At 39.4% G+C, this 12,649-nt stretch overlaps 1 protein-coding gene across 1 annotated transcript; it reads right to left on the bottom strand.

The window, feature by feature from the left end:
- Positions 1-1,301: 1,301 nt before the first annotated feature.
- On the bottom strand, positions 1,302-8,651 carry med10 (mediator complex subunit 10). Its single transcript, XM_061741949.1, has 4 exons — positions 8,391-8,651; positions 8,213-8,296; positions 2,377-2,479; positions 1,302-2,011 (listed from the first exon to the last, which is right to left on the bottom strand). Exons 1-4 carry the CDS (start codon positions 8,510-8,512, stop codon positions 1,916-1,918), a joined length of 405 nt encoding a protein of 134 aa, XP_061597933.1. The 5' UTR covers positions 8,513-8,651; the 3' UTR covers positions 1,302-1,915.
- Positions 8,652-12,649: the final 3,998 nt, after the last annotated feature.

Raw genomic sequence — 12,649 nt, 5'->3', positions numbered from 1 at the left:
GAAGATTTCCTTATTTGACACGCTGACAGGTTTGCTGCGTTTAACACTGCTCCCTCACTCCAGCTGTTATTAACTGTTCGGTTTTTTCCCCACTTATTCCACCCAACACCGAAAGTGTTTTTTTTTGCTATTTTAGGCCGAACATTCGGTGCATCACTATTATAAAAAAAAAAAAAAAAAAATTCAACAAACAAACAGGGGCCACATAAAAGCTCCTGGCGGGCCGCCAATTGAATATCCCTGCACTAGAAGAACCAGAGGAAGAACCCGAGGAAGAACCAGGAAAAGAACCAGAGGAAGAACCAGAGGAAGGAGCAAAAGAAGAACCAGAGGATGAACCAGAGGAAGGAGCAGAAGAAGAACCAGAGGAAGAACCAGAGAAAGAACCAGAGGAAGAACCAGAGGAAGGAGCAGAAGAAGAACCAGAGGAAGAACCAGAGAAAGAACCAGAGGAAGAACCAGAGGAAGAACCAGAGGAAACTCTGGAAGAACCAGAGGAAGAACCTGAGCAAGCAAAGGAGTCCTGTTCATGTGTGACGCCTGGATCAACATATCTACTTTAAATAATTGATTAATTGAACCGTGACATTTAAATGGCTGAAAAATCGAAACACAGACAAAATTCTTGATTTACAGTTGAGCCTCTGTTGTTGTTGTGACCCCCCTCCCCCTCCCCCACTAAATAACAGTTGACTAAGGGACACAAGCGTTGGGAAACGATTAGTGAAGGCTGGTGGCGAAAGGAAACGGCTGTCTGAATGACTTCACACCACACGTCTCAAACCAGTACCGGAGCTTATTTCTTTCCTTTTGTCTCAGAGGGTCAGGGGGGGTGATGATGTGGTTAAGCCCCAGCTGGGGGTGGGGGGGTGGGGGGGGGCTGCTGTCAGCCTGTGACCTGCGTGACGATGCAGTCCTGTCAGTCTGCAGAGCATGTCAGAGTGTGGCACTTTTCCACGGGAGGCTTTAGTTTCTAAGCGATATGCACTTGATCTGACACATTAAGCTGCTCGATCCTGAAGACGTCAGAGACGCGTAATCAGGTCTGTGCAGTTCATGGTTTACGCTGCCGTCTCACTGACACAGTGACTGGCGTTTCATTCGTTCAACAAAGGGAAATGCAATGATTCAAAAGATTTAGTTGAAAATATCTCAATATCAATATGTTGGATAGACAAGTGGGTTTAACGTAATAAACTTCAGTATTTCACTATAATTTGGCAACACATGGATGATGTGGTTTGGTGTCATCTTACTGAAATAAGCTGTTTAAAAAAAACAACTGTTTGGACAAAACAAAATAACCTCAAAAAGTATGATTTATTTACAAACAAGTTACAAATGAAGACTGCACTCATTTCTGACCAAGCGTTCAATCGTAATTAGGAACCTGAGCGTGACACAGAATATTACAATCTTCGTGTGGTACAAATGTGACTTCTCCTTTGATAAGGAAGAATGCTTAAACCGAGAATACAAATATAACTAACAGATACCCAAGTCCTTGATGAAGGGGTCACACGGGAGCCTTGCAGCTTTGTTTTGTCTGTGGAGCTGGCAGAACGCCACTAATTTAAGTCTCCGTGCATCAACAAAGACATTAAAAAGAAAAAAAAAAAAAAAAAAAAAGACAACAAGCAACAACCCAGAGCATAAAATCAAACATCTCTCCTTTAAATTAGTTCCAGTAAAAAAGGAAGGTGATGCCTGGCTGAGTCAGGCTGCTGAGCAGAAATGAAACCCTCTCCCTCAGGATAGCGATCAGCACCAGCGTGACACCGTTTAAGAGGAATAATAATCAGTCATTATTTCATGCTGCTGGCAACCACAGAGCATCCCGCCAGCTCAAAGTCCTCTCAGGCTTTCATTTGGGGCGTCACGGGTTGAAGGCCTGGACTCCGCTGTGCAGCAGTCACTAGGAGGGCACGTCTTCTCCGTGTATGGCTTTATACTTGGACATCTCCTCCGGAAAAACTTTGCCGAGCTCAGAAATTAAAAGGCTCTTGAATTTCTGCATTAGAAAAGAAAAGACAAAAGAGGTTGGTTTGATATTTAACAACTTTTTTTTCTTTTATACAGAATACAATTAAAATGGTGTGTACTGTACACCCAAAACAAATCATACTTGGGTCTATTTGTCTCATCAAGTGTAAGGATAATAATATTGACATGACGGAATACAAGATTAAATCAGGAAAAAACAGGAAAATCTATCCATCAGCAGGGCAAAAGGCCCAGTTTAAAATGGGGCGACATAGGTGTTTTAAGCTTTCAGGAATTGTAAATATGTTTCATGCACTAAGCAAGTTCACAGCTGTGTTAGATATTCCACCGTCACTGCTGGGGAATCTCAGCGTCCCTGGCTTTATCTCTCACCGTCATGGTGTCTATCTTCCCTTTGACCTGCTCGTTCCTCGCCAGGGCTCTCTCCAGACATTCCTTGGTGTACAGCTGAGGGTTTCGCCCTTGGTCAATGTACCTTCAAGATGCAAGATTTCACAACAGAAAACCATGTGATGAAGCACAAACACAGCATTTTACAAATCCACCTCCAAAAGGAGTTAAAAATAAGAACAAGGATTTACAAATCTCATTAATTTTCAGGAACTCTGGATCATTTCCAAATAAAAACACCTTCTAAGAACAAAGCTGGCTGTGAAATCCTCATCAGCAGGTTAAAGCTCTGTCATGCAAAGAAGAGCGTGTGAAAACCTCCAGATATGCTGTAGGCTTCTCTGTGCTAATACATGACTGTCTAATGAATGTTGATTCTAAGAGAATTGTGGGGTCTGTATTGCTAGATTTTTCTGCCGCATTTGACATTATTGATTATAATCTTCTGCTTGAAAAACTCTTGTGTTATGGTTTTACCTTACCTGCATTGAAGTGGATAAAAAGCTACTTTTCACAGAGAGTATACTACAATGGGAGTCTCTCAGATACCAAATATATTTACACTGGAATCCCACAAGGAAGCTGCCTGGGGCCTTTGCTGTTCACCATATTCACAAATGATATGCCATTGGTCCTAGACAGGGCCAATATAGCCATGTATTCTGATGATACTACTCTGTATATGTCTGCTACTAATGTTGAAGATCTGTCTGTAGCTCTCAACAAGGAACTACAATATATATCAGAGTGGGTGGTGAATAATAGGATGGTCCTGAACATCTCAAAGACCAAATCTATTGTATTTGGATCACAGCATATGCTCAAGTCTAAGCCCAAACTGTGTCTGCATCTGAGAGATGTGGAAATTGAGCAGGTAGATGAAACAAAATTACTTGGGGTCACACTAGACAGTCAATTAACATGGTCCACTCATATTGAAAACATAACTAAGAAAATGGGAGGGGGATTATCGATGATTAGGAGATGTGCTGAATTTTTAACTCCAGCATCAGCTGTCCAGGTCATACAGGCACTAGTGATATCCCACCTTGACTACTGTCCAGCTGTGTGGTCCAGTGCAGCTAAAAAGGACTTGCGTAAATTGCAAATAGTCCAGAATAAAGCAGCTCGCCTTGCTCTTAAATCCACTACTAGATCTAATACACTGTTAAATCGCCGGAAGCTGTCATGGCTGTTTGTGGAGCAGAGATTAGCTTCTAGTTTGGCTGGATTTTTTAGGAACATTTGTTCAAATAAAAAGCCAGAATGCTTATACAGAAATATTAATTACACTAGTGATAGACACAGACATAACACTAGACATGTTGCAATGGGTCGGTTCACAATGCCTAAGCCGAGAACTGAGGCAATGAGGAACACAGTCATGTACAGGGCAATGACTTTCTGGAACTCTTTGCCAGCATGTATTACAGAAATTAACGATAAAAGGCAGTTTAAGAAACGACTGAAGGACTTTCTTATACACAATGAAAATATTGTAATTTAACTTTTAACTTTTTTTATGCTGTAATGAATTGTTCTCTCTTGCAATATTTGTATTTTTATTTTTAATTCAATGTTTTTGTATGTATTTTGTATGATATTTTGAGGACCCCAGGAAGAATAGCTGTTGCCAAGTGTAACAGCTAATGGGGATCCTAAATAAACTAAACTAAATACATTCTCTGGGACAAAGTTCATTTCAATTTGATTGAGGTAAAGTGAATAACTGTCCTGTTGTCAAACGTAACAAGGTTGGACATTTTTTTCGGGACCCATGCATGCCACATGCTCTGGACTAGGTGGAGAGGAGTCGTTTGGCTCGTTATCAGAGCTCAGCTCAAAGCTGGAATACGTCACTTATCATGGCTAAACTTAACCTTGAATACGCTGCATGAAAGCAGAGGCGGATACGTTACCATGGAGATTTATCCTGGTCAACAGTTAATAATAAAGTTACCTAATTATCATTAACCTGCATTAAACCTTTACAAACTGTTATTTGGGAAACTAATGATAATCATTGAGTCCAGTGGGCTGCAAGTATAAAAGTTATCATTTTTCTGAAAAATATTTGATCAATAGACTACATAATTTCTCCAATATCATTGCAGTTTCTGAGATGATTAGAAATAGCTGAATAAATATGATTATAATAACCTCTGTGACGTGGGGATAGTCTAAGCCATATAAAATACCACTCGTGTCATGTGTTGCTTTCACAAAAGCATGTCCATTTGTGAATGATTTTGTGGATGAAGCTGTCATTTTAGTAGGACCCTTTACCGCTTCCTTACAACTACCTTTATGTAAAGTAGATCCTGGGTACATCCTCAGATGTACCCATTACTTGGGCAGACTTTTTTATTGTTATCAAATTTTATCTATCTAGCGCATACACAAGATAGTACAAAAATATCCAAGGCTATAACAAGGAACTTATAACAAAAAACAATTACTATCGAAATGATAACTATACTTGAGGGTTTAAGGTAGATTTTCAATGTCAAATACAGTTTACATTTCAGACTTCTTACAGCAATATTAAATATAGCTTTTAAAGCAAAGATTCTTAGTTGTAGATATAAATAAATTGGCAATATATAGCATTTTTGAATTTCCAGGTTACATTTCTCCATACCAAACACATAAACAAATTCCAATTTATATAATTAAAAACAATGAAAATGAACTTCAATATCGAGGTACTTATGGTGATATGAAACTTTTGGTTTTATATCACCCAGTAAATATTAAACCTCAAGTGTGGTTTATAAAGCATATAGGACTCTCAAATTATACTGGTGGCTATTGCCTTTGAAACATATTTGTTTTTAACTTTTTTTTTTTTTTAACTTGTTTTTAAATTGTTACTTACGTAATAAAAAATAGGCAATATGTGCCCTCTTCATTTATGAATCAGTAAATCTGAGACCAACCTCATGATCTGCTTAAGAAAACTATGAAACTAAACGTATCATGATTAACAATGGCTCCTGGCTTCGTGTTTGTGCAGTGGACTAAGATGGGCTAAACTCGGCCTCTTCTCAGACATCCTGGATGTCATCATTCTAGCTTCATGCAGAAGCCCTCTGGTCTCCACGGTTACCAAACATATGTGGCCTGTTGTTATGAGAGGAGGGGGACAGTGGTAACCGTCACTTTGTCTCAACTTTTTTGAGATGTGTTGATTCCATCAAGTTAAAATTACTTTCGTTTTCTTAAAATGAGACGTTTTCTCATTTTAAAATGAGACCTTCGGTGCGTCCGAAATGCCATACTAAACAGTATATACTAAAAAGTATACTTAAATTCGGCACACTTTTGAGTAAATATCAGTAGTATGCATTAATTCGGACGTACTATTCAGAGCGCACACGGCACTTCCTGCCGTTGGGAGGAAGTGACCTGTCACAGCAGCAGTAGCAGCTGTTACCATGGTAACAGCAGCAGTAGCAGTAGCAGCTCCGCTATTTCCCGTTTATCCTGGCCGAAACAAGATGATATAATATTATTGTATGCAAATATTATAATATTATATAATAATATTATTATACTTAATATTATACTTATGACATATTCGTATCACTTAGCAACCAAACACTGCTGCATTGCATTGTGGGAAGTTTCATCTCAGCTAGTGTCCATCAATCCACACTAATACATTTCTCCAGAATGAGTATGGATAGCGCATACTATTGAGTATGTTCTAATGTTTCAGACGCACTAAAAAATCTTGCATACTTATTTTGCATATTCATTATCGTGGAATTATGCAATTTCGGACGCAGCCCTTTTCTCATTTTAAACATTTTCTATTCCAAGTAAATATGGGTTCAATGCATTCTGCTTTTATTTCCATTCAGGATGCCGTCTCAAATAGTTTGGAAGTGAAGTTGAAAATGATGTTGACTAAATAGGTAAAGTTGGTCTAACTTATTTCCACAAATTTCCACATCACTGAGAGATTTCCTCAACAACTAATGTCTCCTTTTAATCAACTAATCCTTTGATCTGATGTTATTTCTCATGTATATCCATACCAAACACCATGCAGCTCTCTACAGTCAAAGTTTCCTTCCCTGTTGGAAATACAACAACAGGGAATGGCTTTTTATATCTTTATTAGTTTAATATAGAACTGAATTTGGCATGACTTTCACTATAAAGTCGTATATCCTTCAATAAATATCCTTCATAGGACTAGACAAGCCAGTGGAGGTATTCTTGTTACCTTCAAACCAAGAACAAATATTTTTAAAAATTCTATTAGTTATAGAGCGATAATGGGATGGAACGCATTGCCTAACAGCATAACTAGTATACAAACAAAAATCACCTTTAAAAGAAAGCTAAAGGAACATCTGATGTAGTGTACTATTTTGCAAGGTTTTGAGTCTAATGCAACTGAACTACTGTACTAAAACATGCTGAACAAAACTGTTCAGAGGCAAAGTGTTGTGATGTGATGTTGTGATTTTGGTTTAGTTTTACAAAGTAATTGTATTGAGTTCTACTGCTTTTTATTTTATATTATTTTATTTTTATTTTAGCTTCTTAATTTCTAATTATTGTTTTTTGGTTAAAGGACGATTGTAGAGTAATATGTTTTGGAATGTTTGTCCTTGCTGGACCCCAGGAAGACTAGCTCTTGCCAAGGCAAGAGCTAATGGGGATCCGAATAAACAATAAAACAATAAAACAATAAAAATAAAGACACATGTTGATACTACATGTCTTTTAACCCTTGTGCTTTCTTCGGGTCAAGGGAGGAAGAGAAAAAGGGAGGAAAGATGGAAGAATGAAAAGAAGGAAAGAAAGAAGGAAGGAAGGGAGAAAATAAGGATGGGAGGATGGGAGAAAATAAGGAAGGGAGGATGGGAGAAAAGGAAGGGAGAAAAGAAGGAAGGAAGGAAGGAAGGAAGGAAGGAAGGAAGGAAGGAAGGAAGGAAGGAAGGAAGGAAGGAAAAGAGGGAAAGAAAGAAGGAAGGAAGGGAGAAAAGAAGGATGGGAGGATGGGAGAAAATAAGGAAGGGAGGATGGGAGAAAAGGAAGGGAGAAAAGAAGGAAGGAAGGAAGGAAGGAAGGAAGGAAGGAAGGAAGGAAGGAAGGGAGGAAGAAAAGAGGAAGGGAAGAAGGAAGGAGAGAGCACGAGGAAGGAAGGAAGGAAGGGAAGAAGGAAGGAGAGAGCAGGAGGAAGGAAGGAAGGAAGGAAGGAAGGAAGGAAGGAAGGAGAGGGAAGGAAGGAAGGAAGGAAGGAGAGGGCAGGAGGAAGGAAGGAAGGAAGGAAGGAAAGAGCATGAGGAAAGAAGGAAGGAAGGAAGGAAGGAGCATGAGGAAAGAAGGAAGGAATTAATGAAGGAAGGAAAGAGGAAGGAAGGAAGGAAGGAAGGAAGGAAGGAAGGAAGGAAGGAAGGAAGGAAGGAAGGAAGGAAGGAAAGAGCATGAGGAAAGAAGGAAGGAAGGAAGGAAGGAAGGAAGGAAGGAAGGAAGGAAGGAAGGAAGGAAGGAAGGAAGGAAGGAAGGAAGGAAGGAAGGAAGGAAAGAGCATGAGGAAAGAAGGAAGGAAGGAAGGAAGGAAGGAGCATGAGGAAAGAAGGAATGAAGGAAAGAGGAAGGGAAGAAGGAAGGAGAATGAGGTCATGTTGACCCACAGACAGTACAGGGTTAGAGGGGTTTATTCCAGGTGCTGATACATGTCTTTTAAAAGGTGTTTATTCCAGGTGTTGGTACTTCATGTCTACAGGGGTTTATTCCAGGGTGCAGGGACGGGTCAGACTAATTGAGGTTAATATTATAGATCATGGGTCAGACTCACTCAAACACCTCCAGCGGGACGTTGATCTCGTGCAGCTGCTGGCGACACTTCTCCACGTCCTGGAGCCCAGAGATCATGAAGTTCCTGAGAGGACAGAGGAACAGAACACTGTAACACGGTGTTTCGGGGCGGGTGTGTGTGGTTTTCTCCCTGTTTCTCTCTCAGAGCGGGGACTCACAGCTTCTGGTTGAGCACCGCCTGGCTGCTCGGCTGGAAGTCGCTCACGATGATCCCCAGCTGGCGGATGTTCTCGATGAATTTCTCCAGATGCTCCTCGAGGTTGTCAAATTTCTCAGCCATTTTTCGACCAACTGCTGATAATCCTCCAAATAATGACACAAACGCCGTGGTTTTGAAGTTCTTTCTTTGTTAAATTGTCGGTGTTTACTGTTAGCTGCCGACAGCACGACAGCTACAGAGCCGATGCACTTTACGGCCGCTTTCTTGTCCGTTGCCTTGGTAACAGCCAATGACAAATGCCGTGCTTCGCACTCAAGTGTCGTGCAGCCGCTGAGAACACCTTCTGTCAAACTCATAGTGATTTTACACATTTAACACTCATATACACGTACTAGTTCAATGTTCTTTGTTTATTTAAAGTATGATGGCACAAAAGAACAGCTTGACATAAATAATTCATTGCATTTATGATTAGCTTTTGTTTTACGTGCACATTTAAGTATAATGTGCATTTCAGAACAGCAATGTGAACCCTAGATAAACCCATGCTGGAAAATCTTCTCAAGACAAGTTAATATTTAATAATTTAGCACCTCAACTGACCATCTGCTCTACAGGCTAAAACAAATATGCATACAATCCATCCATAAATTACACAGCAAGCAATAAAGATAATTGTGAAATAGTGACAAATAAAAGGACATTATAACATTTACTTGATGTACCATAAATATGTCATACAATCCGAACTTATTCAAGTCAGTTTCTCACAGAGGAGGTTTTTGATATATCTCTTAATGACTAGACTGTCTAAATATTAGAATATCGTTCATAGTGAGGAAAACACACACACACATGCATGCATTTTTTAAACTCTACGAAACTAGACCTATTTTTAAGATTCAGAAATGACAACCATTTTTAAAGGAGTACAATATGTCAAAGAAATAAGGGTGTGTTTGAATAAATATTGTATCAAAATAAAGGTAAACATGTGAGATTACAGGCAGAGGTGTATAACTACGTGTAAATGTTTTACCAGGTAATAGTAATTAAAGATGGAGCATAGAAATGAAAACAAAATATATATATATATATATCCATCCCCCCTTTGGGCTCACATATCCTATAATCAAAATCTAAACACTCCAGAAATGAACCGTATAATATCTTAATAGTGGATCAGGCTATGAATAATATGGATAAAGCAGTAATTAATAAATAAATATATAATTAAAATTAACAATACTGTAAAGTAACTATTCCAACACACAAGTGGGGCTGGAAAGTGTTTTAAAATGCCTGTCGTTTCTGGTTAACATTCAAAAGTATACTGAGCTCTGCTCGGAGTTTTCTATCCATTTTGTTCTTCTGGGGAAATACACGACTGCTGACTTGGCGAACAATAAAAAGGCAAAGCGAAGTGAAAATGAAAAATGTCAGTGCTGGTGACGTCACGCTGTTCTGGCATCTCCGCGTTCATGTAGATCCACGTCAAGCAGATGGAGGCAGAGCTCACAGGAAATGATACCTTTCAAAATAAAGGACAGACCAGAGTTAAAGAGATTACGATAAAGCGTTATTATGGTGCGAGATTTTAGCAGCTAATTCAATGTTTTGAGGATTTAATTTCTGACTCCTTTACTATTTGTAGTCCTTTACTTTGTGATTTTTACTCAAGATTGGTTGTATGATATATATATATATATATATATATATATATATATATATATATATATATATATATATATATATATATATATATATATATATATAAAGAACATTTATTTGTACTCTAAAGTCAACAGTTTCAACTGGAAAACCCTTGAACTCGCAATTCCATCTCAGAAAGTTGGAGAAAACTCACCTCCCTGACCTCAGAATTTAACATTGCTGCTTCTGAAATCCACAAAGTAAACATTGAACTAATTTGATTATTTACATCAGTTCTGGTTTGTTTTATCCATTTGAAGTCAGACATATACATAGTAAGCTTGTTTGTAGCAAAGTTGTATGTGCTAAAGCTAAACCACATTAAATTTTGTCACGGACTAGTGGAAATGGCTAGCTGCGGAAATGGCTAGCTGCGGAAATGGCTAGCCTGGGCCGTTTCTCAATTCCAAATATGCAAAGTCTGGACTTGTGTACTTGTTGGTTCATACTTGGCAAGTATGCCTTGAATGAACATACTTTAGAGCACTCGTATTCAATTCCGGTCCTCATGGGCCGGTGTCTTGCACGTTTTAGATGTTTCGCTGCTTCAGCACACTGTGATACAAACAACTGTCATTATCAGAGTTGTGCAGACCTTGCCTTGATGACGTGCTGATGTCAACCATTAATTAGAATCAGGTAAGTGTTAAAGCTCAGAAACATTTAAAACGTGCAGGACACCGGCCCACGAGGACCAAAATTGAAGACCAGGGGCCTCATTTATAAAAGAGTGTGTAGGATTCATACTTAAAGTGCACGTAAACTCAAAAGCCGAAAATGGCGGGTCAAAAAAAAAATCTGGATTTATAAAACCGTGTGCACACACACTTGCACGCAATGTTCGCTTTATAAATCACAGTCCAGCTGGAAGGTTGCACAGGTGAATTCGCCTCATATCCCGCCCTCTACACGCCCACTTCATACCATAAATGGGCAGTGGTGGACAGTAACGGAGTAAATTTACTTGAGTACTGTACTTAAGTACATATCCAGAAGATTTGTACTTTACTTGAGTATTAGATTTCTTTGGTACTTATTACTCTTACTTGATACATTTCCAAGACAAATATTTTTACTTTTACTCGAGTAAATTTCTAGGAAGGCTGAAAAGTACTCGTTACTTTCAGGTCTGCTCTTTTTTCTTCTTCCCTAAAATCCTATTGGACACAAACTGTTTTTGTCAAAGGAGGAGACCTATCACAGTGCACGCTCTCCACTGGGATGTACGTAAAGCGGAAATACGTCAAGCCTCCTCAAAACGATACCGCCAAAGTAGCCTGCGTTTGTCAAGACAGAGCCGCAACAATGGCTACGCCTGCGTCAGGAGAAGAAAGACAATCCGCTGAGTCGTCTGAGTCTGATAATGAGCCGGACTCGGAGCAGGGACTTTCACAAAATCCTTGGCCGTATCTTAACTCAATGTTTGAGTTCGAGTAAAAAACGAGGGCACAGACAAACCACAGACAAAATTAAAAATTACTTAAAGTAAATTTAAAAGCATACTTTTGGATACTTAAGTACCTTTAAAAGCAAGTACTTTTCTACTCTTACTCGAGTAATATTTTGACTGAGCTACTTTTACTTGTAACGGAGTAAATTTTGACCAGTAGTATTTGTACTCTTACTCAAGTACTGGGGTCGAATACTCTGTCCACCTCTGTAAATGGGCAATGCAAAGTAGTTCATGACTGTATTTGCATATAAATGAGCCTGCTGAGCATGTGCAGCGGCTTCTTGCAGCCTGTTCCTGCTGCGCGTCAGGATGAATGAGACGTGTTGAGCCGGGCAACCGTGCCACTAAATTTCATGGAGACTGAGATCGAGATGTTGTGGATGAGGTGGAGGCCAGGAAAACCACATTATTTGGTGGTCACAGTAAAAGTAGAAAAAGTATATAAATAGTAAAATATTAGTAAAATAAAGCGAGTGAATGGCAGCACGTCGTTGCTGCACTAAACGCCGTGAGTGCCACGGACAGATGGTGCACCAACGCAGAGCCTACGGCGTAGGTGCGCTTCGCCGCGTACCCTATGGTGTAGGCTCTGCGTCGTTTTAACGCAGAACCATAATTTAGGCTTACGCGCGCGCGTAAAGGTTTCACGCATGCGTAAAACTCATTATACAGTATATTAAAAAAAAATCTGAGTCCCTTTAGGGGCTCCGTAGAGTGGCCCGGCACTCATTTGTTCTGTCCTCAGTCACTCTACGGTCCTGCACCGCGGCTGCTTCAGCATCAGCAGCAGCACCAGAGCGTCCTGACTGACGCTGTGCTTCAAACACAGAGGGACACATACACATACTTGATGACATCACAGCTTAGCTAGCAGGCTAAGATGTTCATAACCGTTACTTAATATGAAGAGATTTAACAAGCTTTATTCTTTCGTACATGAGCGTGTTATAAATAAAGTTCAGTGGAAATAAAAAGAAACATCTTCGAAAATAAGGACATTTTAAAGCATTTTCCATCTTGATAACAAAACCCCAAATATAAAGTAAGATCAACTACATTGTCTCACAAAAACATCTTAAAACCATATTCTG

Source organism: Cololabis saira, chromosome 15, assembly GCF_033807715.1.
Source record: "Cololabis saira isolate AMF1-May2022 chromosome 15, fColSai1.1, whole genome shotgun sequence".
NCBI lineage: Eukaryota > Metazoa > Chordata > Actinopteri > Beloniformes > Belonidae > Cololabis > Cololabis saira.
Note: the sequence above shows the minus strand (reverse complement) of the source record. Positions and strands in the feature narration are given on the sequence as shown.